Here is a 23,345-nt window from a genome sequence, read left to right as displayed (position 1 = left end):
AACCGTTCCCGCATGGTCACCACGAGTCTACCCCGTGTGTGGCGTCCTGGGGAAGCGAGAGAAGTCGGCGAAACAGCCTGCATTGGGACTCTTGAAGGAGCTCGGCGAAACTCCTACCAAACCTTCTCCACACCTCCACCATCCTCCACGATACAATCTGGAGGCCCGGATTCTGTCCCCATTCAGATTACTCCGCTATGGATCCTCTCTCCAGTCCTCCGCATCACGGCCCTTCTCTCGGCCACTGAGATCTGCGACTGCGACTCTGATGGAGCTCTGCCGCGGCGTCTTCACGGTCTTGGGTAACAGCAAGCAAAAATGCTCTTCATGTCCCTAGATTGCCCTTCGCACGTTCTCACCCTGAGAACATCTCTCTACGACTTGCAAACATGGCGAATCTAAGCTGCAGCAACTCATCTGGAGAGTTGACTCCAACGAGCTCTCTCGAATCCAGCACCGCTCCGTCTTCACCTCCCGCTTGGAACCGCCCAACCCCGACTTTCAAGCAAGAACAGCTCAGCAGAGAAGAACGGTTCTCAAGATGGCGGCCAAAGTACCATTTGATGGCAAAGGAAGGCTGGATGAATGACCCTTGTGCTCCTGGCTACGATCCTGCAACTGGGCTATATCACCTATCCTTCCAGTGGAATCCAAACGGCACCGATTGGGGAGACATTGCTTGGGGATCCGCGACTTCTCCAGATATGATCCATTGGAATCTAAGAGATCAGCCTTGTCTCTCGCCTGAGACATCTTACGATAACAAAGGCGTATTCACTGGTTGCTTTATCAAAGCTCGAGATGAATCGATCACGTATGTGTATACATCTGTCAACCATCTACCTATACATCACACTCTGCCGCACACGAAAGGCTCGGAGTCTTTGAGCCTCGCAAAGTCCCACGATGGCGGGAAGACTTTCGAGAAGATAGCTGGGAATCCGGTCCTTCCATCTGAACCTGCGGGGCTTGATGTGACGGGCTGGCGAGATCCCTATGTATCTGCCTGGCCCAGCATGGCAAAGTTTCTCGGCTACAACGAGGACGACACTTTGTTCGGCATCATTTCTGGTGGCATCAGGGATGTGACACCGACCACTTTCCTATATGCAATCGACGCAAACGACCTGACGCAGTGGCAATACCTAGGCCCACTCGCCAACTTCGGGCACAACTTGAGACCTTCACGGTGGTCTGGTGACCTGGGCAAGAACTGGGAAGTGACAAACTTCACTACAGTTCATGACAGCAACGACTCAAGAATACGTCGGGATTTCCTGATAATGGGAACCGAAGGTTGCATACCAGAGCGGCGTCCATCAGCAGCAGACCCAGCGTCGTTGAACCCTTCTCGTCCTGCTCGTGGCCAGTTATGGATGTCAGGCATGCTACAGAAACCTTCAAAGCCCTCTAATGGTCCCGTCAACTTGACCTATAGCTTTGGTGGCCATCTCGACCACGGATGCTTGTACGCAGCCAGCTCCTTTCACGACCCTGTATCTCAGAAACAAATTGTCTGGGGCTGGATCACGGAAGAAGATCTTTGCGATGATTTTCGCCGTGCGCAGGGCTGGAGCGGCGTTCTGTCGATGCCACGAGAGCTGCGAATACAGACATTCCGCCATGTAGTAGGGGCGTCTGCATCTTCGTTGGACTCCATCACTTCGATTGAAAGACAGATAGACGATCGAGGTGCATACACCATCCGCACCCTTGCGATCCAGCCTTATCAGCCCCTGACAAGTGCACTTCGCAATGGCCCATCTGTTTGTCGAGCGACGTTGGCGAGTACCGAGCTCAACTCTGGACCCTTCAATCCGCGGTTCCGAGCAGGTGATGTCCAGACAACGCAGTGGGAACTAGACTGTGTCTTCAAAGTCTCGAAGCGCACCCAACATCTTGGATTAAGCATTGATCACGCTGGTGACTACTCTCGCGCAACTACACTGTTGTTCGATCAGGCCAGCGAGACCTTCGTGATCAACAGGCCTGCCTTCCCGATTCTCAACTCCTCCGAGTTCATCAACAGCGAACCAGAGCGAGCTCCACACACTCTGTTCACAACACGGGATCCTGTGACTGGGAAAGTGAGCACAGAGTACTTACACATTCGTGCTTGGAGAGACAACTCCGTCCTTGAAGTGTTTGTTAATGGCAGGACGGCTATCACGACAAGGCTGTACGCTGCTGAAGAGACATTTGGCATGCGCTTCTTCGCAGACGATCATATTGACGGCATCGTTGACGTACCAAGCGAGTTGGTGTCTGCGACTATCTGGGACAACATTGGACTTACTTGAAGATGGCTCATGAAAATTTATGGCGTTACATTAGAGATAGAATACTGCATTGTGGTTTTCTTACAGGTGTGGTGTGCTGGCAACTTGTCGGTCTGATTATACAACATTCAACAAGCCAAGTCGTCAATTTTTCACCCGAGATCGCCTCTACATTTCACCAATGCGGAGAGTAACACCGGTATCAACTAGGCTTCCCCAGAAGTGTTCTCGGATGCTTTCTCGGTCAGTCCATGGCTTGAATCCCTCGTCTCGTGGCTCAGCTGATACCGAAGAGGATTTCACCGACGGCGAATTTATCCACATTGGGAAGGTACCTTTGTACGGCACGATGGAGCCTTCTGGGGTTTCTGCGGAGCACAGCTGGTTGCGAACTTGGGGAGCGGCCAAAGGACGGGCCTCGAATGGAGACCATGGTTTAATTGCAGCATATACAAGGCACGCTCGAGGTGTGTTTTGCGGTGATCAGCCGTCCTCAAGTCTTTGAATTCTTTTTTCTCACAATGCCTCACAGATTATCGCCTCCGAGAGAGCAAACTTCAAGTATGTCTTCCACAAACGTTGAAAAAGCCTGGTGGAAGGAGACTGTTGTCTATCAGATCTATCCAGCCTCGTTCAAAGATAGCGATGGAGACGGCTTGGGTGACATTCCGGGAATTATCAGCAAGATACCTTACATTTCATCCCTTGGAGTCAATGCAGTGTGGCTCTCGCCGATTTACAAATCTCCCCAGCATGACATGGGCTACGATATTTCCGACTACCGTGACATTCACCGACCATATGGAACTCTAGAAGATGTTCAAAGGCTCATCGATGAGCTTCACAAGAACCAGATCAAACTCCTCATGGATCTGGTCGTCAACCATACCAGCGACGAACACGCGTGGTTCAAGGAGAGTCGGTCTTCCAAGCAGAGCCCAAAGCGAGACTGGTATTTCTGGCGAGATCCAAGATACGACGCCAGTGGTAATCGTCAAGAACCCAACAACTGGCGAAGTATTTTTGGAGGAAGTGCATGGCATTACGACGAGACAACTGATCAATACTATCTGGCATTGTTTCTTCCATCGCAGCCCGATTTGAACTGGTCCAACGCAGACATGCGACAGGCGACTTACGACGACATGCGGTTCTGGCAGGATCGTGGCGTTGATGGCTTTCGGATCGACAGCATGAACTTGATGTCAAAACACCCGGACCTGCCAGATGCTACAGTGACGAGGCCGAAGGAGAAGTATCAGGACGGATCGGAGTTCTTTGCCTCAGGGCCCAAGATGCACGACTATATCCGCGAGATGCGAACGGAAGTCTTCGATCATTATGATGCGATGACTGTTGGAGAGCTGGGCTTCACTAACGATGAAAGATCTGTCTCTGAATATGTGGCGAAGGACAGGCACGAGCTGAACATGGTTTTCACTGGAGACATCGTCGACATGGACTTCGGCCCTGGTGGGAAGTACGAAAGGGATGATTTCCATCCACGTAAGATCAGACATATCACCAACATGTGGCAATGTGCTATGCCTAAGTTCGATGGCTGGAACTCCGTGTACCTGGACAACCATGATAGCGGAAGGTCGTTGAGTAGATATGCATCAGACAAGCCAGAACACCGAGCTGCGTCGGCGAAGATGCTCGCTACGTATCTCATGACTCTAGCTGGGACGCCATTCCTGCTAGCTGGTCAGGAGTTTGGCATGGCTAATCTCGGGAAAGACTACGGAGTTGAATCTTACATCGATGTCGAGGCAAAGAATGCATATAACGCTATTCTCTGGCAGCGTGGTGGCAATAAGTCCTCGATGGGCGATGTTTTGCGGGAGATGCAACGGAAGGCGAGGGATCATGGACGTCTGCCGGTGCAATGGGACGACTCGCCCAACGCTGGTTTCACCGCAGCAGATGCGAAGCCTTGGATGACGATCAACAAGGACTACATTGAGTGGAATGCAGCGAGTCAGCAAAGCGATAAAGAGAGTGTCTTGAATTTCTATCGTCAAGTGCTTCAACTGAGGAAGGACTATGTCGACTTGCTTGTGTATGGCTCGTACAAGCCGCTGGACGAAAAGGAGACCGGCGAGATGGTCCTCGGGTATGAGAGGGCTTCACCTGATGAGAGTCAGCATGTTGCTGTCTTGTTGAACTTCTCTGATCAAGAGCAGAGTATCAGTGCAGCGGGATACGATGGCTACAATACTTTGATCTCGAACGGACGAAGTGAGGTTGCTGGTGGGCGTGTTCGATTGGGGGCTTATGGTGCTGTGGTGTTACTGAAGGATTGACAAACCGGTGAGTTCTTGAGTTGCATGGCGATGGTGTTTGGTCAGTAGATAGATGAGGACTTGAATTATAATGGAGTCTGGATTGGGAAGAAAGGCGCTGCTAGGAGACAGCGGAAGAATATTTATCCGGCTTTCACGAGCGTCCGAGCCGCGTGCAGACCCACTTTTCTCAACCCCGCAAACATCTCGTGGCAATCTCGTTCCCCAACTCAATCTCGCCTTCACATCCTCGCCCCCAGCGAAGATGCATCGTCTAGCATGTTCAGTATCCTCGACGCCGTGGATGGAAACATTACTGCCGGGCCAAAAACGGCGGCGAACCGTGCTTGCGACCAGTGCAAGCTCCGCAAGGTTCGCTGTGATATGAGCAAGCCTTGTCTTTGTTGCAGTGGGAAGGGCATTGCATGCACGTATGATAAACCGAGGAAGAAGAGAGGACCGCCTGGGAAGGTTGGTAATGGAGTAGTGAAGCAGCAACGAGGCTATTCCGGCTACGAGAGAGGCGCTGCTGGTCTTACGCTGAGCCCGACATCAATTCAACTGCAAAGCGTTTCGAATGTCGACCTCAACCAAGGCCCTAGCAATGTATACAGCGGGGACTCAGCTCCTTGGCCTGCACCATCATCTTCTCACCAGGCAGATCTATTCAGCTCTTCTGATTATACCAACATGACCTCTGCGGACTTGCATTTTCCCCAGCTAGAACGCAGGTACACGGAACAAACCATAGGGTCAGAAATCTCAGGTCCTGCTCTCACCGACGAGAATTCTATAGCAAGCCCGAATGCCTTCCTCTTCCCCAGTCTGCCAGCCGAATCGCCATCTGGAATAGCGGATCCATTCGGTGCCTTGCTGGACCAAGAGCTGCCTGAACTCACCACGGATGTTTGGCCCACTAAAGTCAATGAAACGACCTTGCTACCTTGGATCGACGTATACTTCAAGCGGCTACACCCGACTATACCAGTTCTCAGCCGGGCGAACATGTACTCCGATATGCTGTTACGGAAGCATCGCATTGATCCTCAGCATGGTGCAATGCTGTTGAGCTTGTGTGCTTTTGCCATGACACAGCCAGTTCAGATGCACGAGAGAGCATCGATGCCGTCTCGAACTGTCCAAGCTCGCATGCTGATGGAGGAGAGTGTGAAGATGCGAGTGGCAGCAGACTTTGGCGAGGACCCGTCGGTGGAGATGATCCTGGCGAGCTTCTTCTTGTTCGCTTGTTTGTTTGGCAGTAATCAACACAAGGCGGCTCGACATCGGCTGAGAGAGGCCGTCGATCTGGCATACTCACTCGGATTGCATTTGCCAACGTCGTACCAAGGCCTGAGCCCCGAGGCAAGAGAACAGTGGTTACGGACTTACCTGGTTCTGTCAGTCACAGAGCGAGCATACGCATTGCAGCAAAATCACGCCATCAGCTTTCGTGGGCAACCAGGCATCACCGCGAGGTTCATGCAAGCCTTTGATCCCAACATCACAGAAGAGTACATCTCATCGCTGATATTTCAAGATCAGGCTGATGCCGTCGGAATGACTGGACTGCTCTACCTTATGGACACATTCGATGCGATTGACGAGAGTGTCATGGATTGCTGGAACGGCTTCTGCAGGCTCAGCGACGGTGCTTGTGAGTCCTTCGACAGACGAAGAGCCTTGCAGACATTTCGAGCCCAGCGGCGAGTTCGGGAGGCATGCGTCGCCGGCAACATCAGCTTTGCGCCGTCGGTAAATCCGCTGCCTCTGTCGCGGCTGGTAGAAAGCCAGCAAGCAGATATCTCTGTAACTCAATTCTGGACCTGGAATCGACTGTGGAACTTGTGTCTGTCACATCAACTCCTTCGAGAAACTTCAGATCATCCAGAGTTACAATATGACTTCGCCTGTCACATTGCGCATGCTCTCATTGCCTACTGCAACAGGCTATCGTTGGCGGCGATGGAGGTTCATGGGATCGGTATGGCCGAGAAGATCTTGGACGTGGCTATGGGCATCGTTATGGCGCTGAGCACATCAGGTCAACTTCGGCTGGATACTACATTGACGCCTTTAGATCCCGATGTCATTCCAGGAAGTGAACAAGCACCCGGTAGCAATGTCACGGTCCAAACCTTACTGGAATCACTCGGTCGTTTGCTTGCAGACTTTCGAGGAGGAAACCACCCATACAGCGCCAAGCTCGCAGTAGCACTGCAGCAATTTCCGGGTCTCGACAGTCAAGTTGGATGAAGCGACTGGTCACGCGGTGTGAGGACCAGCCTTTATTCTTGCACGTCTCAAGCACTGCGTATTACAGCGGACTCCCATTTGCGACGAAGACCTCAAATGAGTCTTAACCTGCGGTGAAATGGTGTACTGCTCCTAGGCCTGTCTTGTTGTGAAACATGATCTCACACAAGAGCCCGGTCACGGACCTGCCGCTGAATTTCATAGTTCACGCAAAGGCAACATCGAACCCGGCGCTGCTGCCAGTCTCGTGCAGAGGACGTACTTTCAACTTCACAGCTTCCGACAGCGTCAAGTCACTTCGCCAAACGGCATCAAGTTCAAGCGCATTACACCATCGACTCGCCTGTCCAGATATTATCCCTCGACTCCGGAAACGGTTACAAAATGGCACAAATTCACCCCATGTCACCCTCTGAACAATTCTCCCGACACAGCGTAGTACCTCCACCCCGTGTGTTCACTGAATCTGGCTGGATTGAGGGCTACAAAGTGGGCAAGGTGAATTGTTTTCTCGGTATCCCATATGCACGTCCACCGGTCAAGGACTTCAGATGGCGCAAACCGTCCCCAATGTACGAGTGGAGGGAGATCCTCCATTGCAAGGATTTCAGACCCAGATGCCCGTCCCTAAGCGCACCTTTTTACGAGACCCGAGAGCGCTACGCTTGCGAAGATTGTCTGTACATGAACATCTGGGCAGCTCCAGGAAAGGGCAATCCAGTCATTGTTTTCATTCACGCAGGCAGTTTCATCTGCGGATCCGGATCGGACAAGGCATGTGACGGTGGCCGAATGGCATATCTGGGGGCCACTGTTGTGACGTTCAATTATCGAGTGGGTGCATTCGGCTTTGTCGCGCATCCTGAACTCGGAGCGAACTTTGGGTTGCTGGATCAACAGGCTGCTCTTGCTTGGGTACGCCGCAACATTCACCGATTCGGAGGCGACGAAAACAACGTCACGCTCTGCGGTGCATCGTCCGGAGCTGTATCGGCGCGTTGGCTCATGTCGACGCCAGCAGCATCTTGGAATTTCGATCGTGTGATCCTTCAGAGTGGTGGCTTTGATCCAACGCTCAGCACATATCCATGTCTGTCTTACGATCAGGCCACGAGGTTGACTGGTTCCTTGTTCGACAAGCTGGGCACCCACGACACCGAGGAGCTGCGCCTTATACCCATGAAGACAGTCAAGGAGGCCTCAAGTTTATTGTTCTCAGAGCACTGTCGCAACTCGATACTTCAAATCCCGCAAACCTTCGTATGGGCTCCGGTCATCGACGGCGCTACTTTCTTCGACATATCGCTTGAGCACTGTCCGTTGCATGTACCCCTCATGCTGGGCTGCAACACATATGACGCACAATACTCGATTATGCCAGGACAAGGTCCACCGAAAGACATGTTGGCGAGGTGGGCAGAACGCTACTGTGGAGCTTCCTCGCAACGGGTCATCGACTGCTTGGAAAAGTACGAAGGAGACGACTCCGATCGTGCGGAGCGATTTGCCACCGCACTATATTTCTTGGAACCGTGTTTTGCGACTGCATTTAGATATCACGATGGCGGCCGACGCAGAGTCTACCTCTATCAATTCAACGCTGGCCGCTCGAAATTTGATGGGACACGTGAGAACGCATGGCATACTGTGGAGATTCCTTTCGTTTTCGGTAACCTGCCGCGCTTCAAGGATACGTATCTCTTCGGAGATCAAGATGGTCGAGCTTCAGAGCAGATGCTGCAGGCATGGATGGCATTTGCACGTTCGGGCGAGCCTCGATGCGAGCTTGTTCGCCGCTGGGCACCTTTCCCCAACTCGACAGCATTGTTTGGGAACAGAGTCGACAAGGCCGATTTGAAAGTGATCACCGAGTTACTTAACATCATGTTGAAGGAACGTGGCGATCAATTGTTTGGTAGATTGGAATTTAGCGACTTGGGCATGTACGAGCCGTCTGATGACGAGCACAGCTCACAGGACGGCGAGCCCGACGAGATGGAGGGAGTCGAGTGACACAACGGCCTCTATGTACTCGAGATACACTTTCTTCTGCAATTCGAGAGCAGAGGTGCAGGGTGCAGTGACTATCGAGCAAAGTACAGTGCACAGACACAAGAAGAGGCCCAGCTAAGACCAAGCACAAATCAAGCGTCAGCCAGATACTTGACATAACTTGCCGAGACGACACCCAAGATCCAAGCCTCGTTGATCTCCTCCGAGGTCAGAGCACTGGAGTGTGTCCCCCAGCTATGACCACACCTGCAATTACTCCCTCCCTGTCCGGGTGCAAGGTCATAGTCACGGCAGCCGCAATCCTCACATGGCTCAATGTCAGCCATGTCCTCCTTTTTGCAACCATTGTTCTCCCGGTGTTCGAACCGCTTGTACCACGTCTTGCAAAAGCCGGCGATGATGTGTCCATTCTCACCCTTTCGCTCATGGTAGCCCCATGCATGGCCGCAGAGGCAGTAGTATGGGTTGCCTTCGGCCACTGCCGCTTGGCTCTGCTTGCGATCATCGTAGTCTGTGCAATCGCAGCCATCTTGCGTGCATGTGTCGACACGATCGATGTCGGTCTTCGTCGTACCGTCACGCTCGAATATCAGCATGCTCTGGTAGTATTTGGAGAGGAGATGCTTGGCAGCTCGCTTCTGGGTCTCTTCGAGATCTATATCTGAACTGATCTCAGTTGTGGTGATGACGATGCTGTTATTTTTGTCTTTGGAGTCGATGGCGTTTTTGATTGCACGCTCGGTGCTGTAGAATGTGGCTTTGCTCAAGGCCTCTCTGGTCGCTTCTGTTGCTGCTGCTTGCCCTGCTGCAGCACCGAGGACTTTTGCTTGTGCGGTTGCGAGGTCGCCGGGGAGAGAGGAGAAGTATTGAGCGCTTGCATGGCCGATGGCTCCGTGCGAGGCGGTGAAGACCTCAGAGCCGACACCTACTCGCAGTCAGAACATGGAGTCATTGTCTCGCTAGGACATGGCTTACCTTGAAGGGCCGAATGGAAGAACGTGGAGGTATGATTGGCGACGGATGTCAGGGCATCCAAGGGTACATGGGTGGCAATGTTCTGTGCAGCTTGTTCAGTAGCAACTTGTGCAACATGTTGGCCAGCCGCTTGAGCTGCATGCTGGGCGCCCATGGCCGCCGCATGTCCAGCGGCTGAAGTCGTCGCATGGTGTACAGCCTGACCCAACAATGCACCGCCTGCTGGAATGATCAGTTCTGCTGCAACGCAAGGCCCAGCTCCGAGGAAGAAGTCCCGCTTGCGAACACTGTGGCCGTCCCAGCCTTGCTCTCGAAGCCGGCGCTCGATCAGATCGCACTGTCTGGAGTTGACGTTGATGCGACGAGCATTGATTGCCGTGATGCCCCAGGCCAGACCAAAGGTGAAGAATCCTGCTGCTCCGCTCGCACTGGCGCCTGCGCTTGCACTGATCACGTTCTGCTGGATGATCTTATGCTCGGCGCGGAGTTGGTTCTCTGACATGGCGCAGATCTCATTCCAGTACTCATTTTCGTCCAGGTGTTGGAAGCGGTCCCACTTCTTGCCCATTATGCTATAGATCCAACGATGTATACTCTGGATTTTATCCCAGAGTTGCTTCTGCCTTGCGATGCTGAAGAGAGTGGCTCAAGCCTTTCCCACGTGGGTGACAGCGTACATATATGATATGGTGTTACATTCGAAAGGCTGCGACATGTACTCTACCTACCCATCACACATCGACCGCGTCCACAATCGCTTAGGAGAGAAATGTCATTGGGTGGAATTCCTCTGTTCCAGCGCCATGTTCTTGGCCGTCAGGCCACCCTACCTACCTGAAGATTGAAGCTTCGCAAGCATAGCAGTGATCTTGGGAGCTTGAAGTATATTGATGTCGTCCATTACATATCTCGATGAGATCTTACCCCAGATAGGAACTGGCTTTACCTAGTGAATACTCAAGGAATGTGAGTGGCAAGTCCTTTTGGGGGGTATTTGACAGGTAAAACAATGCATCAACGGTCGAGATTTGGACTTGTGCGTGGGCATTCATGGCTGGTAATACAAGCTATTGAGAGTCCACATCTGTTGAGTATGTATTGCCATGGCAAGCATAGAGCACTTACTGCGTTCTCGGCTTGTCTACCTCGTCTTGTTTCGTCCCATGCCATACTCCTATGTCGATGACCTTCGCTCCAATCCGCCCTAGCTTACCTTACGCAGTCCACGCAGCTCTCCTCATGCATACACACGCACTCTTCATAACCTCGAAGGCGATGCGAAAGGGAGAAAAAGGTCGCGGGCGGATCAGCCGCCAGGCAAACAACAGGTCCTTATCCAGTTTGATGTCGGCTTGTAAGACGCTGTCATGCAGTTCGAAGTGTGAAGTGGCTGCTCTTCCCATGTAACGTGGCGGTTTAAGGTTCGGATGCAAGCATTTGAGCTTCGGTTGCTCATGTGCAGCCTTATGAGGCTTGAGAGGCGTCCATGGACGGGTCGAGATGTAGTTGATGAGTGGGGAAAGGGGTGGCCTGACTCCCGAAGTTTGTCGAGTTATGCGTGGGCTCTCGATATGCGCTAGTGATTATCAACAGTTATATCATACTCGCTAAGCTAAAAATAGACGTTCCTCCTGCAAGCGCGTTGACTTCTCCAAACACCTCCTCTTTTGCTCTCATGCTGTCCTTGCACACAACATGGCTCCCTCGAGAGGCTGCAACACCCCGGTGGCTGCAACTGGCCCACGTAATGATGAGCTCACCTGGCATGCGATAGCAGCAGCCAACATTCTGGAAGCGCAAAAGCGAAAAGGCCGAGTCGGAGGCAAGAAGTCTCGAAGGGGATGCTTTAACTGTAAACAGAGGCGGATCAAGTGCGATGAGACACCTTTAGCCTGCAGGAACTGTGTCGAGTCCTCCCGCCGATGTGATGGATACGCAGCAAGACCATCTGAGAAGGCTGCGAAAAACAGCCATGCACTTATCGGCCTTCGACTATCTCAACCCCTTGGCCTGGAGGAGAGCGAGAGACGGACGTTTGATTATTTCCTTTCTTGGACGGCGCCTCGACTTGGCGGTACATTGGACAAGGACTTCTGGTGCGGACAGGTGCTTCAAGTTGCTCAAGTAGAGCCGGTGATTGTCGACGCTCTTCTCGCCATTTCCAGACTCTACGAGTATCCACAGTGTCTCTCAGACATCCATGCGAACAGTACACAGGATGAGATGATGCTCCCGTCAGAGTCTGTGGGGACATCAGCCCTTGGTACTGGACGTCCAGAAGCATACACGAAGAGCTCAACCGGGGACGATCTCAGCGCGGTTCTCACCCACCAACATGGGCTTGCTGTGAAGCATTACAACAGAGCTATCTCGCGCCTGATCGATGACGTGGCTTCCGGTAGAGCTACACTTCTTGTGGCACTGCTGAGCTGCGTACTGTTCATTTGCGTTGAGTTCCTCCGAGATAATGTGTTTGCAGCCCTGAACTTGTTCACAAAAGGCTGTCAGATCTTGAGGTAAGTCCTTCCGGCGGATCACTCTCAGCAACCCAGCCAGACTTAGTGTCGCCCTTCACAACTTGGAAATCGATCTGACGGCTCGCAGACAAATAGAACCTCATAGCAGCGGCTTGGACCAGGCTCTGTACACCTCTCTCAAAATGACAATCACACGACTTGGCATACTCGCCGCAATGTACGGCCATCCAGACCTGCTTGTAGGAAGATCTATGACTGGCGAGATCGACGAGACTGCACCATTGGAGACCATGTCCGACGCCCGTGCTGCGCTTTACGTGGTCATTTCGGACAGCCTTGAATTTCACCGTGCGGCTATCCCCTGGAAGAAAGCAATGATGAGACAGAGCACACAGGAACAGAGCTCCCCGGACAGTACCCAGTTCTTGGACGAAATCAATGAAAGCGTTTCACCACCTTCTACTCAAGGCTCGCTTCCGTCGCCCTCATGGGACGAGTCTCCTCTTACAACCACGAGTACTACTCCCGACCGTGCGCAGCACAAAGTCGACATGGGTACGGCTCCTACAACATGTCTCACTGCAGAGCTGCCATCCAGTGCGCATGTCCATGGCTTGCTACTTCGACAGCGAGCTCACTATGAGTCTCGCTTGCAACGCTGGAATCAGGGCATGCAAAGGATTAAGACAAAGAGCGACGATGCATCATCCATCCTCATCATGTATTACCGTGCGACTATCATCCTGATGGCGAGTCGTCTTTCGCTCTACGAATCAATACACGATGACTTTACCCACGAGTACGAGGAAATTATCCGCTACGCCGAGACGTACTACAAATCGCGGTCTGAACAACTCAGCTTTACCTTTGAACCGGGCGCGATTCCCATTCTGTGGATGGTTGCAACCAAATGCCGAGTGCCCTCGTTGAGGAGGAAGGCTCTGAAGCTTATCAGGAGAGCTCCGATGAAAGAATGTATGTGGGCAAGAGACTCAGTCGCTGACTTCGCCTCTCGCATCATTGCGATTGAAGAAGGCCTGTCGTCGTCCTCCGAATACTCTGGGAACACTGAAGACCCTGTGTCATCACCCCTCGATGAATCTCTCCCGCCTGAGTCGCCAAGGATTCACGATGCCGAGATCCTGAAAGATGTACACTCAGGACGGTCTGCTATGCGAGTCACTCGATACTTGGACGGACCTCATGGCTCGCGGGTTCAGTCTGTTCAATACTATCCAATCTAACACTCTCTTGCCAATGCCTGCCGCACTACTGCCGACAAGCCATTCGTCTGATATGATCCCTCCCCAGGAACAATAAGATTACAAGCTTCTGGCCGGAAGAAGGAGCTTTGTGAAGACGACCAGGACGAACCACTCCTCCAGCGGTCGGAGTACACTCCGTTCTAGGCCAAGCTTGATCCACTTCACGACAGCTCGGTCTAGGCGTTCAAACCGCAGCGCCACGTTTACGTTGGGGCAATGCGATCTCACTGCCTTGTTCTCCTGGCGTAGCAACACCGCCAGAATGTGCGTCCCGCCGCCAAAACAGTGACGAAAGAGCCTACCCGTTCGACGTGTGATTGGATGATTGGTTGGCACACATTGAAGATGGGCCCGCTTCCAAGAATTATGCATGTGTCTGTTGGCGAGGAAGAGCTCTTTAGGCTGCCTACGGGACGCGCCCGTTCTCCGACCTGCTTGTCCTACCTCACTTTTATTATTACTGACCCTCACATCCCTTTACATTATGCCTGAAAACGCAACTCTGCTTCAGGGGTTTGAGTGGAACTGTCCCGCAGATGGCAAGCACTATCAGCGCCTACTCAAGGCTCTTCCCAATCTCAAAGCATGCGGTATAGACAACGTCTGGCTGCCACCAGGCTGCAAAGCGAGCAGTCCTGAAGGCAACGGTTACAATGTCTATGATCTGTTTGATCTCGGAGAGTTCGATCAAAAGGGTGGTGTTCGAACGAAATGGGGCACCAAGGAAGAATTGCTCAAACTCGCCAAAAAGGCAGAAGAGCTAGGTATGGGACTTTATTGGGACGCCGTGCTCAATCACAAAGTTGGTGCAGATAAAAAGGAGAAGGCGCATGCGGTCGAAGTGGACGACAATGATAGGAACAAGGAAGTCTCAGATGCGTACGAGATTAACGCTTGGCTTGGGTTTGATTTTCCCGGACGAGGAGACAAGTACAGCAAGATGAAGTACCACTGGTATCATTTCTCGGGAACGGACTACAACGCTGCGAACGAGAAGAAAGCAATTTACAAGATCCAGGGAGAAGGTAAGAGCTGGAGCGAGAGCGTCGACGACGAGCAAGGAAATGCCGATTTCATGATGTTTGCCGATATCGACTACAGCCATCCGGAGGTGCAGGAAGATGTCAAGAATTGGGGCGAGTGGATTGTCAAGGAAGTCGGACCGGCGCTAAAAGGATTCCGCTTGGATGCCGTGCAGCATTTCTCCGAAAGGTTCACGAACGAGTGGGTGCAATATGTGCGGGAAAAGTGCGGAGATCAGATCTTCATGGTTGGAGAGTCCTGGGTGGGAGACGTCGAGACCATGACCAAATGGCTGGACGCCATGCACAGGAAGTTCTCGTTGTTCGATGCACCGCTTCTCTACAACTTCTCGAGACTGAGCACGACGGAAGAGGCAGATCTGCGGACTGTCTTTGACGGGACGTTGGTGAAGGCGGAGCCTGTGAACGCTGTTACGGTGGTCATGAATCACGACACTCAGCCTGGACAGACAATGGACACAAAGATCGAAGGTTTCTTCAAGCCTTTGGCATACGCCTTGATTCTGCTACAAGATGCCGGATATCCTTGTCTGTTCTACGGCGATCTGTACGGTATCAAAGGCGACAACCCCGAACCGCCATCTTGTGGGAACAAAGTCCCAGATATCACATTGGCGCGAAAGCTATACGCCTATGGTCAGCAAGATGAGTACCTGGACAATGCTACATGCATTGGGTTTACTCGTCGAGGCAACGAAGAGCACCCGGACGGTGTCGCTTGCGTCATGTCCAACGCCGGCCCAGGTGAGGTCAGGATGGCTGTGGGAGAGCTACACAAAGGCGAGGTCTGGACAGATGTGCTTGGATGGGAGCAAGGAGAGGTCACCATCGATGACGAGGGATATGGCTTGTTCAAATGTCCTGGCACCAGCGTGGCGATTTGGGTCAAGAAGGACGCTGAGGGTAGAGATCGATTTCCAGTGGACTTCGACAACGACATCTATGCTGATGGTGAGTGAAATCTGATTGTGTCTATTTAGAGGTAGATCTAGAACATGTTCTCTGCTTTGATGCTGTCAACCCTGTACACTCTCCACTCGCCTCTAAACTTCCTCCATTTGAACACGTTCAACAGCATCATCTGCATTTTGTGTGGTCCAAGACCTACTTTCACCCACTGAAACACCGTAGCGTAACCACTCGACTCACTCACGTCCGCCTTGGTCTCAAAAACTTCACTGTCGCTCAACTCCGAATGAATCTGCAACTGCTCCGTGTATGAGCTGTCTCGACCCGACTGGAAGTCCTGATCGTAGAAGCTGCAATAAACCTTGTCATGCCACAGCTGATGGTACTTGGTCCAGTCTTGCTCCTTCATGGCGTCGTAGAATGCGTTGCAGACGCTGATCAGTCCCGGCCCAATATCATCTGCGTCATACGATCCGAGTGGTATATCGTGCACGGAAGTGTCGATGTTCGGCAGCTCGTCGTCGTGAGAAGTGTGCATAGGTTCTGAACTGTCGCTTAAGAAAACGGACTCCTCGCCTTGGACGCATCGGTACTCCGGGCTCTGCCAGCCTGGTAGCTGATGATGGTGCTGCATATCCAGTACAGATGCCGGCCGCTGTGACGCGGAAATGGGCGACCTTCAGGGTTGAGTAGCAGTGTCCTGGGCTCTTTGACTCGATAATCGCTAAAGAGCGCTCCAAAGAACGAAATCATGCGTTTTTCCGTGCCATCCGACTTCTGATGGTTCCAAGGTCGTTATAAAGCTATCGGTGGCGTGAAGCTGATCGCAGTCATATGCAAGCTGAGGTTTCGTCCCGGCAACGGGACAGATCGAGTTGGCTAGACCCTGACACTTGTCATCCGACTGGCGGTGTACAAGTTTTTAGAGATGCGCATTTGGTGTTGTTTTCATTCTAAGACCAGAACGGTTGAAGATATGTCGTAGACTTGCCGAGCCCAGATTTGATTGATTCCTGCAACCTCAGCTGCGGGTTTCGGCCTGAGGCATCAGATCTCCTACGACGCGGTATCGCAGCAGACACAACATGCAGGCGAACCGTGTCACAGAAGTTCGGAGAGTCCAGCCGTGCTGCTGCGTAGCTGAAACTAGTGTTGCAAATGCGAGTGTTATAGTACATTCACTCACCTTATGCCAAGAAACCTAGCGCGAGGCTGTGGCTTCTCAATCAGAAGGAGCTCGAGTCGAACTGGCACTACACCGCCGAGAAGGTTGTCTCAACACTCCTCGTCACACTCTGCACTGAGCTGAGAAGCAATCGAGACTCGTTCGTGTTTTTCCTCTTCGCTGACTGAAGCCAATCCAGTAACAAGATCAGGGCAAATCAGTTGCAAGGGAAACGCTTGGGAGCGAAACGGAAAGCATTCGGATGTCGGAAATCTGTATTTTATCCCTCTGAGATTCAGTCGTTTGCCATATATATGCTTCGTCGTGTTGTCGGGGTCATATTCTCGTCTTCAGAGACAAGGCTGAGGCCGAAAGCCGAAAGCCGAAGCAGGGGAAGTTTGACGGAAGACTTGACGATGGATGACCGCGATTGAATGGCAATAAGACCACGGAAAACCCTCGCCAGGTCAAAATCCGACGATGAAATAATTTGACCCTGCCTGCACAGCATTGCAAACGCGCCAGCTCATGACGGAGAAGACGGTCGGCCTTAACGGTGTTAGGATTTCTGCCGGGTGGGGCCCTTGCAGCTAGAAATTTGTCAAGGGTTCGCCGAAAAGACGGACTGGGCCAATGGCTCTCAGCCTTGTGGTTTGTCTTGAAGACTTTGCTGTGAGTACATATAGAAGAGGAGATAACGGTCAAGTCTTCTCGCTCTGTAGCAAGCGTGGACCGTCAGCTTTCATCAAGTCTCAACTATCTATCTACTTCACCAAGACCTCTTCCACAACCAACACCATGTCCCAACCCACAACCCTCGCGGGCCTCACCCCCCGCGAAGCCATCGCCGACGCCATGTACCGCTGCGTAATCGGGCTCGACACGGCAGACCTCCCACTCTTCGAATCCGCCTGGTCCAAAGACTCGCCCGTCCTCTTCGACATGGGCACGGGCGCCATGCACGGCCTCGAAGACATCAAGTCCAAACTCTACAACTTCATCGCTCCCCTGGACACGCATCACAACTGCAGCAATGTCCGGATCGATGCGAAGCCGGGGGCGAAGACGGCGTATTTGACGGCGTATTCGATCGCGCAACACCATCGGGCTGGCGAGGGGGTGGATACGAGCACGAAGCATTTGACTAGTGGGGCGCAGTATTTTCTGGATGTGGTCGAGGATGGGGATAGGGTGTGGAGGATTAAGGAGTGGAGGATGACGGTTATGTGGTTGGATGGGGATGCGAGTATTGTTGGGAGGTAGATTGGGTTTATTATCATTCTTGTCACGCATCCTGGTGCTCTTGTCACATAGAGGTAGCGGTATGCATCTATCAGCGATCAGTCTTAGCAACATCCCCAGTATAATCCCGCGAACTCTCATAATCAGGCGGCTTCTTCAAATCGCCTTCCAACTCGGCCTTTTCACCGTCTCCAACAGTCTTGATATCGCCTTCAAGTTCTCGCCTACCCACATCACCAAGCCCAGTCTTTGGATCGCCCGCCAACTCTGGCTGCGTACTACCTTCCAGCTCCGCTCGCAGAAATGTGTTTTCAGGCTGGGTTCCCGTCAGCTCGTGACTGAGGGTGTATCCCCCGGCTTCGTGGGCTAGATCTGTTGCTGCTTTCTCGTGGATTGCCTTGCTGTCGAGTTGCTTCGCATGTGAGGTCGAGCCTGGCAGTTCTGCAGGTGCATCGTCTTCGTTTGCTTGGGCTGCTGCTAATGCTTTCTTCGCTCGTCTCCGTCTCCAGAAGAGGATGAATCCAGCTACAATCGCTAGAATCACGAACGCTGCTACCCCAACACCAACACCAGCCTTCGCCCCTGTCGAAAGGCCACCCCCACCAGACCCCTCAATCACATCCGCGGTAATAAACATCCCATTATCAGTCACCGTAATCGGCGGCACAGTAGTAGGTGACGGTGGAGCCGTAATGCCCTTTGCAACATTCCACTCCCCTGTCTCCGTAGGATGATGCGGAAACAGCGACAAATCCTTACTCTCCCAGGCAATAACTATAGGCGTATCCCACGCATACCCACTCGTCGTGACGGTCGTGCCGTTCCCCACGACTTCGACGGAGGTCGTCTCGGGCCACGAGGCGCAGTCGTAGTGGACTTCGGAGACGTGCATGTACCAGGGGCAGCACGTCGCCATGGTCGCTGCGCCGCTCATCCATTGCGAGGCGATGGAGTAGGCGGAGGGGCAAATGCCGGGGGAGATGTAGACCCAGCCGTCGTCGAGGACTGCTTCGGTGGGAAAGCAGTCGAGGGTGTAGCCTTTCCAGATTGAGAGGACGCCGTCGGTGGGTGCGTCGGTGTGGTCCAGTCCGGAGGGGGAGAGGGTGTATGTCCGTTGGAGGCATGAGGAGGGCGGTGTGAAGATTGTGGTCAGAGCTGAGGTTAGAGTCTCTGGGGATTGTGTCGTGCTGGCCATCTCGTCAGTTCGAGATGTTGAGTGTGGGTGGTGGTGAGGAGTGCATTCTTCAGCTGCAAGCGAAGCTGTCCATATGCGTTGCTAGTTTGATAGCATCATTATCAAATGTCAAGCTTGAGCGTGTGCGTAGGCGATTCGATAATTGAACCAGGGGGATCATTGGCTTACTCATGATTCGTGTTGCTGTAGCGAGGCGTCGAGCAGGGATTGAAGCCGTGCTGCAGCGCTTGGCGGCATTGATTCAGCTCAATCGGGAGTGAAGAACTGTGGAATTGATAGGAAGAGTCTTTCCCAAAGCTCTTGTGTGGAGCCGTGAGGATCTGGACCTTTAGAAATGTGGGTTTCGCAGCGCCTGGTTGAAATTTTCCGCGAGATTCCAGGTGTCGAAGAATGACAGCCCTCCTGCGAGTATGAACCCGACTTCCAGCGGCAGCTTACCTTGCATAGCGGAATATAGGCGGGCGTGGACTGTGACGTCGAAACTCGTATTTCATACCTCATTAGCTTCTTTAAGAGTTTCGTCTCTCATGATGGCAAAACCGAACCCTCCGTCGTCGCTTTACTGGGCTTCTTCGCGTCCAAGCCAATCAACATCGTAATCCACTTGCCCAGCCTCACACTTGGCTGGTCCAGAATCTTTGTAAACACCCACGCAAGCAGCAACGTCATGGGAAGATTGATAGCCAAATCAACCCAAAACCTCAGATCAATTGCATAGAGTCCCCACTGCGGTACCGTCCACGTCCCATCCCAAAATGATCCCACGAGGTGCGGATCGGGACTATCACCCAGCAAGGCGCTCACACGGTCGGGGAGGATGCGGAAGAAGGGGACATGCGTGAGGTAGAGCATGAAGGAGACGTATCCGAGGAATTTGAGGGGCCGGGTGGAGAAGAAGCGTTGGAGGAAGGGGATGCGAAGGACGGCGTAGACGACGAGGAGCGAGGCCCAGCTTTGCCAGTATCGGTAGTATCGGTCGTCGCCGTATTGCTCGGGGATCAAGCTGGTGAGCCAGACCCAGCCGGGGGTGTTGGCCGAGTAGTTTATGTCACCGGCGTGCGAAGGCTCGGACAGGAGGTAGAGACCGACGTAGAAGCAGAGATGGGCGAAGAGTGTCGGCTTGTGGGGTGTGAGCGGAGGTTTTGGTGTTTTCTCTGCCCTTCTTGGTAGACGTTTCGAAAGCCATTCGGGTGTGAGCTTCACAGATCGAACTGCTGTCCATCGTTCTCTTGCGCTTGAAACCCAGCCAGGAGTCGTCTTCGCCCACTTTGGAGTCAACTTCTCGCCCAAATCTCTCACTTTCTCCGGTGGTGTAAATCCTCTCTTGACTGCCTCCCCAATCGGCCAGGTATCCACCAATGCAAGCACCATTCCAAACACGAAGCCCGTCATACTCCACTTCCACATTCTCTGTAGCATGATTGCCGATGCACCAAATAGCATCAATGCGGCCATGAGCGGGACCTTGTGATCTGGACCATGCATGCCGAGCGAGAAGATGAAGACGAGTCCGAATACCAGTAGACTTCCCTTCAATTCGATTGGTACAGTCCACATGGCCACGTTGTATGGGTACGAAAAGAGGTTGCTCCCGTGCTCTCGAAAGATGGAGAAGTAGTCCACGCTCTTGACCCAGAAGAACTTCATCTCCGCCCAGATTCCGTCTTCTTGCGGTCTTCCACCATCCCAGGGTAGAGGCAGTACCAGAGGGCCGGGGACGTGCAGGAGGAAAGCATCGAGGAGTGATAGCACGATCGGTGGGATATACAATCGCAAAGGCCGGCGTATCAGTGCGCTGAGCAGAGCCCTGCGACATTTAGGCGCTTTGTCTTGCTTGAGCTTCCGGAAGGAGCTGATGCTGAGTACGTAGCCGGACAAAACGAAGAAGATGACAACGGCAGCGTTACCTCCAGTGCCGAACATGAGACGGACAACGGGTAGTTGGACGAAATGCCACTGATCGCCGTTCTGCCCGAAGCCGAATTCCTGGCCGCCGCCGCCCATCTTGTGCTGGACAAAGACCCATAGTGCTGCCAGACCTCGTAATCCGTCGAGAAATTCGATCTTCACAAACGATTGTTTCGGTGCGGTGGTTTCGGGTGGTGAAGGTTCGGGAGGGACATGTCGAGATTGTTCTTCGTCTTGCTGTGTCGACGGCAGCAACGCCTCGTCTTCTCGCATCTCATCGCTATCTCTTTCGTCGCCTTCTAGCATGGGCGAGAGTTCGAAGACCTCATCCTCGCGGTGCTCCATCTCGTCCTTGTCCGGCTCTGGCATGTTGCGGGGGTGAGGGCGGAGAGAAGAGAAGACGGCGACGACGAGGATTTCGCCATGAAGACATAATTCGACAAGCTATCCACTATCTCCACTGCCCCAGCCAACTTTGTCGACAGAGTTCAATACCAGGCGTTCGGTAGTGCACAGGTACCGAGGGATGTCGAACCAAAGTTCGCCGTGGTTGGCTTTGAATCCTTTGCGGCGTTGGCGATCCTCCCAAGGCTATACCGTTAACGTCCACTGCAGAAAGCGCTCTCTCCAGCTGACAGTCATGGCCGGATGGGGGAAGAGATCGAAAAAGGCAGTGTTGCAAGCTGCATTTTCACCTTTGAATTGGCCAGACTGTCCAACTTTTGTCAGGTCGTGTGCAGTTGGTACAAGTGAAAGCAAAGGTTGGAGAGTTTGGAGAGTTTGGGGAAAGTCCCAAGATTCGGCGTGAGCTTGTGAAGATGATGTGGGGCCGCAGCGGATTCCTCGGCAGCGCTACGATTGGCAGAGCGGTATCCGCCTTTCACGTGACACTCTGAGAGTCGACGGCGCTTCATCGCTTTCGTTAGAAGCTGAGTCCCTGCATGGACTACTGCTCTTGACCAAAGCAAGGAAGTGGAGGGCGATGATAACGTGTGAATCGAAATAGCTGTTTGCCAGCCTCCATATCGCCCATATCAAGGTGTTCATACATATTGAGAAGATTAGCTTACGTTCAAGACTGACCATCAACCTGCTCGGTCACGGTCCCACTCTCGCCAACATTCTGCACCGGAGTGGCCGTCCCACTCGAAGCGTTGTCCGCTTTTTGTTCTTCATTCTTCTTCTTGGCCGCAAGTTGCCAGCTCGGTATCGCAGCTTTGTTGCCAAGTAATCGGCTGTACGGTGTTCCCGCACCGTCGCGGTTGGGAGCACTCGAGAAGGGCATCGAGTTGCTTCGCTCTGTAGATGTGGTTGTCGATGTGTTCTCGGCACCATTGGCTTCAACCCCGTTTGTGGGAGGTTGAGAATGAAGACCGTTCGGCTCTTGCACAGCGGGCGCTGAAGATTGAGGCGTCGATGATCCATTGACAGGACCAGAAACACCGGGAATGCCAGCAATTGGTGACTGTTGCTGCTGCTGCGACGGGCTTGCAAAGCTCGGTGTGGCTCTGCTGGGCGTCTGCATTCTATTGGCAACCAGCGTCTTCAAGCTCTTCATCTCGACATTCAGATCTTTCAAACGGGTATCGGTCAGCTCCTTCTCCTTCTCAATGGCCTTGGGGATCTGGTCTCTGATCTCGTTGATCTCTCTCGAGATTCGCTTGGCCTCCAGCTCGCGTTCCTCATTTGCCTGCTTCATCCTGCTGATGACGCTCTCCACCTCTCCCAGCGCAGTATCCAATCGTTCTTTTCTTGCAGCTTCGGCATCCTTGAGCTCCTGTGTATCCGTAGCCAGCTGCTCCAACAGCGCAAATGCCTTCTCAAAGCTGGCATCCACGCTAGCCTTGTCCTGCTCGAGCTGAGGTGGTGTTGGCGGTGCGATCAGAGGGTAAACGTATCGTTTCGCCGTCCAGTACAAACCATACCCCACCCCGCCCATGACCGTCGCCGCGATGAAGTAATCTCTCCAGTCTCGCCGGGGAGCTTCTGGAGGCGGTTGTTGCCAGTTCTGAGGGTAGCCATATTGTTGTTGGTATCCGTTGCCGTACTGTGGAGGAGGTTGGCGGTACTGGATGGACGGGGGCTGTGAGTTGGGTGGAGCGGGCGCTTGGCCTACGCGGGCGAGCGAGGCATCGATCTCATCTTGGGTCAGGTTCTTGGATCGAAGGAAGGCGACTCGTTGTTCGACGGGTGCTGAGGCGACGGATGGATCTTGGAGGACTGTATATGCATGTTAGACTGCGGCCATCACGAGATCACAACCAGACTTCTTTCTCGTACAAGAGACGGCTCCCTCAACCAGGTCCTCGCGGACCATCTTGACTGATCTCCCTTCA

General features: G+C 53.0%; 12 protein-coding genes across 12 annotated transcripts; 7 read left to right on the top strand and 5 right to left on the bottom strand.

Moving 5' to 3' along the window:
* Positions 1-389: 389 nt before the first annotated feature.
* M409DRAFT_54235 (glycoside hydrolase family 32 protein) lies at positions 390-2,300 on the top strand (the record flags this gene model as incomplete). Its single annotated transcript, XM_033812646.1, has 1 exon — positions 390-2,300. The coding sequence occupies one exon, from the start codon at positions 390-392 to the stop codon at positions 2,298-2,300; it is 1,911 nt and encodes a 636-aa protein (XP_033667908.1).
* A 542-nt stretch (positions 2,301-2,842) lies between these two features.
* On the top strand, positions 2,843-4,585 carry M409DRAFT_22457 (glycoside hydrolase family 13 protein; the record flags this gene model as incomplete). Its single annotated transcript, XM_033806342.1, has 1 exon — positions 2,843-4,585. The coding sequence occupies one exon, from the start codon at positions 2,843-2,845 to the stop codon at positions 4,583-4,585; it is 1,743 nt and encodes a 580-aa protein (XP_033667907.1).
* A 669-nt stretch (positions 4,586-5,254) lies between these two features.
* On the top strand, positions 5,255-6,817 carry M409DRAFT_22456 (uncharacterized protein; the record flags this gene model as incomplete). Its single annotated transcript, XM_033806341.1, has 1 exon — positions 5,255-6,817. One exon carries the CDS (start codon positions 5,255-5,257, stop codon positions 6,815-6,817), a length of 1,563 nt encoding a protein of 520 aa, XP_033667906.1.
* A 384-nt stretch (positions 6,818-7,201) lies between these two features.
* On the top strand, positions 7,202-8,830 carry M409DRAFT_22455 (uncharacterized protein; the record flags this gene model as incomplete). Its single annotated transcript, XM_033806340.1, has 1 exon — positions 7,202-8,830. One exon carries the CDS (start codon positions 7,202-7,204, stop codon positions 8,828-8,830), a length of 1,629 nt encoding a protein of 542 aa, XP_033667905.1.
* Positions 8,831-8,961: 131 nt separating this feature from the next.
* Positions 8,962-10,373, bottom strand: M409DRAFT_54232 (uncharacterized protein; the record flags this gene model as incomplete). The annotated part of the gene is made up of 2 exons (XM_033812645.1): positions 8,962-9,755; positions 9,806-10,373. 2 exons carry the CDS (start codon positions 10,371-10,373, stop codon positions 8,962-8,964), a joined length of 1,362 nt encoding a protein of 453 aa, XP_033667904.1.
* A 1,127-nt stretch (positions 10,374-11,500) lies between these two features.
* Positions 11,501-13,526, top strand: M409DRAFT_54231 (uncharacterized protein; the record flags this gene model as incomplete). The annotated part of the gene is made up of 2 exons (XM_033812644.1): positions 11,501-12,321; positions 12,410-13,526. 2 exons carry the CDS (start codon positions 11,501-11,503, stop codon positions 13,524-13,526), a joined length of 1,938 nt encoding a protein of 645 aa, XP_033667903.1.
* Positions 13,527-14,031: 505 nt separating this feature from the next.
* M409DRAFT_66121 (glycoside hydrolase family 13 protein) lies at positions 14,032-15,549 on the top strand (the record flags this gene model as incomplete). The annotated part of the gene is made up of 1 exon (XM_033816797.1): positions 14,032-15,549. One exon carries the CDS (start codon positions 14,032-14,034, stop codon positions 15,547-15,549), a length of 1,518 nt encoding a protein of 505 aa, XP_033667902.1.
* Positions 15,550-15,633: 84 nt separating this feature from the next.
* Positions 15,634-16,133, bottom strand: M409DRAFT_22451 (uncharacterized protein; the record flags this gene model as incomplete). Its single annotated transcript, XM_033806339.1, has 2 exons — positions 15,634-15,671; positions 15,740-16,133. 2 exons carry the CDS (start codon positions 16,131-16,133, stop codon positions 15,634-15,636), a joined length of 432 nt encoding a protein of 143 aa, XP_033667901.1.
* Positions 16,134-17,462: 1,329 nt separating this feature from the next.
* M409DRAFT_22450 (uncharacterized protein) lies at positions 17,463-17,927 on the top strand (the record flags this gene model as incomplete). Its single annotated transcript, XM_033806338.1, has 1 exon — positions 17,463-17,927. The coding sequence occupies one exon, from the start codon at positions 17,463-17,465 to the stop codon at positions 17,925-17,927; it is 465 nt and encodes a 154-aa protein (XP_033667900.1).
* Positions 17,928-17,997: 70 nt separating this feature from the next.
* On the bottom strand, positions 17,998-19,101 carry M409DRAFT_22449 (uncharacterized protein; the record flags this gene model as incomplete). The annotated part of the gene is made up of 1 exon (XM_033806337.1): positions 17,998-19,101. The coding sequence occupies one exon, from the start codon at positions 19,099-19,101 to the stop codon at positions 17,998-18,000; it is 1,104 nt and encodes a 367-aa protein (XP_033667899.1).
* A 525-nt stretch (positions 19,102-19,626) lies between these two features.
* On the bottom strand, positions 19,627-21,378 carry M409DRAFT_22448 (uncharacterized protein; the record flags this gene model as incomplete). Its single annotated transcript, XM_033806336.1, has 1 exon — positions 19,627-21,378. One exon carries the CDS (start codon positions 21,376-21,378, stop codon positions 19,627-19,629), a length of 1,752 nt encoding a protein of 583 aa, XP_033667898.1.
* Positions 21,379-22,081: 703 nt separating this feature from the next.
* M409DRAFT_22447 (uncharacterized protein) lies at positions 22,082-23,326 on the bottom strand (the record flags this gene model as incomplete). The annotated part of the gene is made up of 2 exons (XM_033806335.1): positions 22,082-23,229; positions 23,290-23,326. 2 exons carry the CDS (start codon positions 23,324-23,326, stop codon positions 22,082-22,084), a joined length of 1,185 nt encoding a protein of 394 aa, XP_033667897.1.
* Positions 23,327-23,345: the final 19 nt, after the last annotated feature.

This window comes from Zasmidium cellare (assembly GCF_010093935.1).
Source record: "Zasmidium cellare ATCC 36951 unplaced genomic scaffold M409scaffold_16, whole genome shotgun sequence".
Taxonomy (NCBI): domain Eukaryota; kingdom Fungi; phylum Ascomycota; class Dothideomycetes; order Mycosphaerellales; family Mycosphaerellaceae; genus Zasmidium; species Zasmidium cellare.
This window is presented reverse-complemented; position numbering and strand designations above follow the sequence as displayed.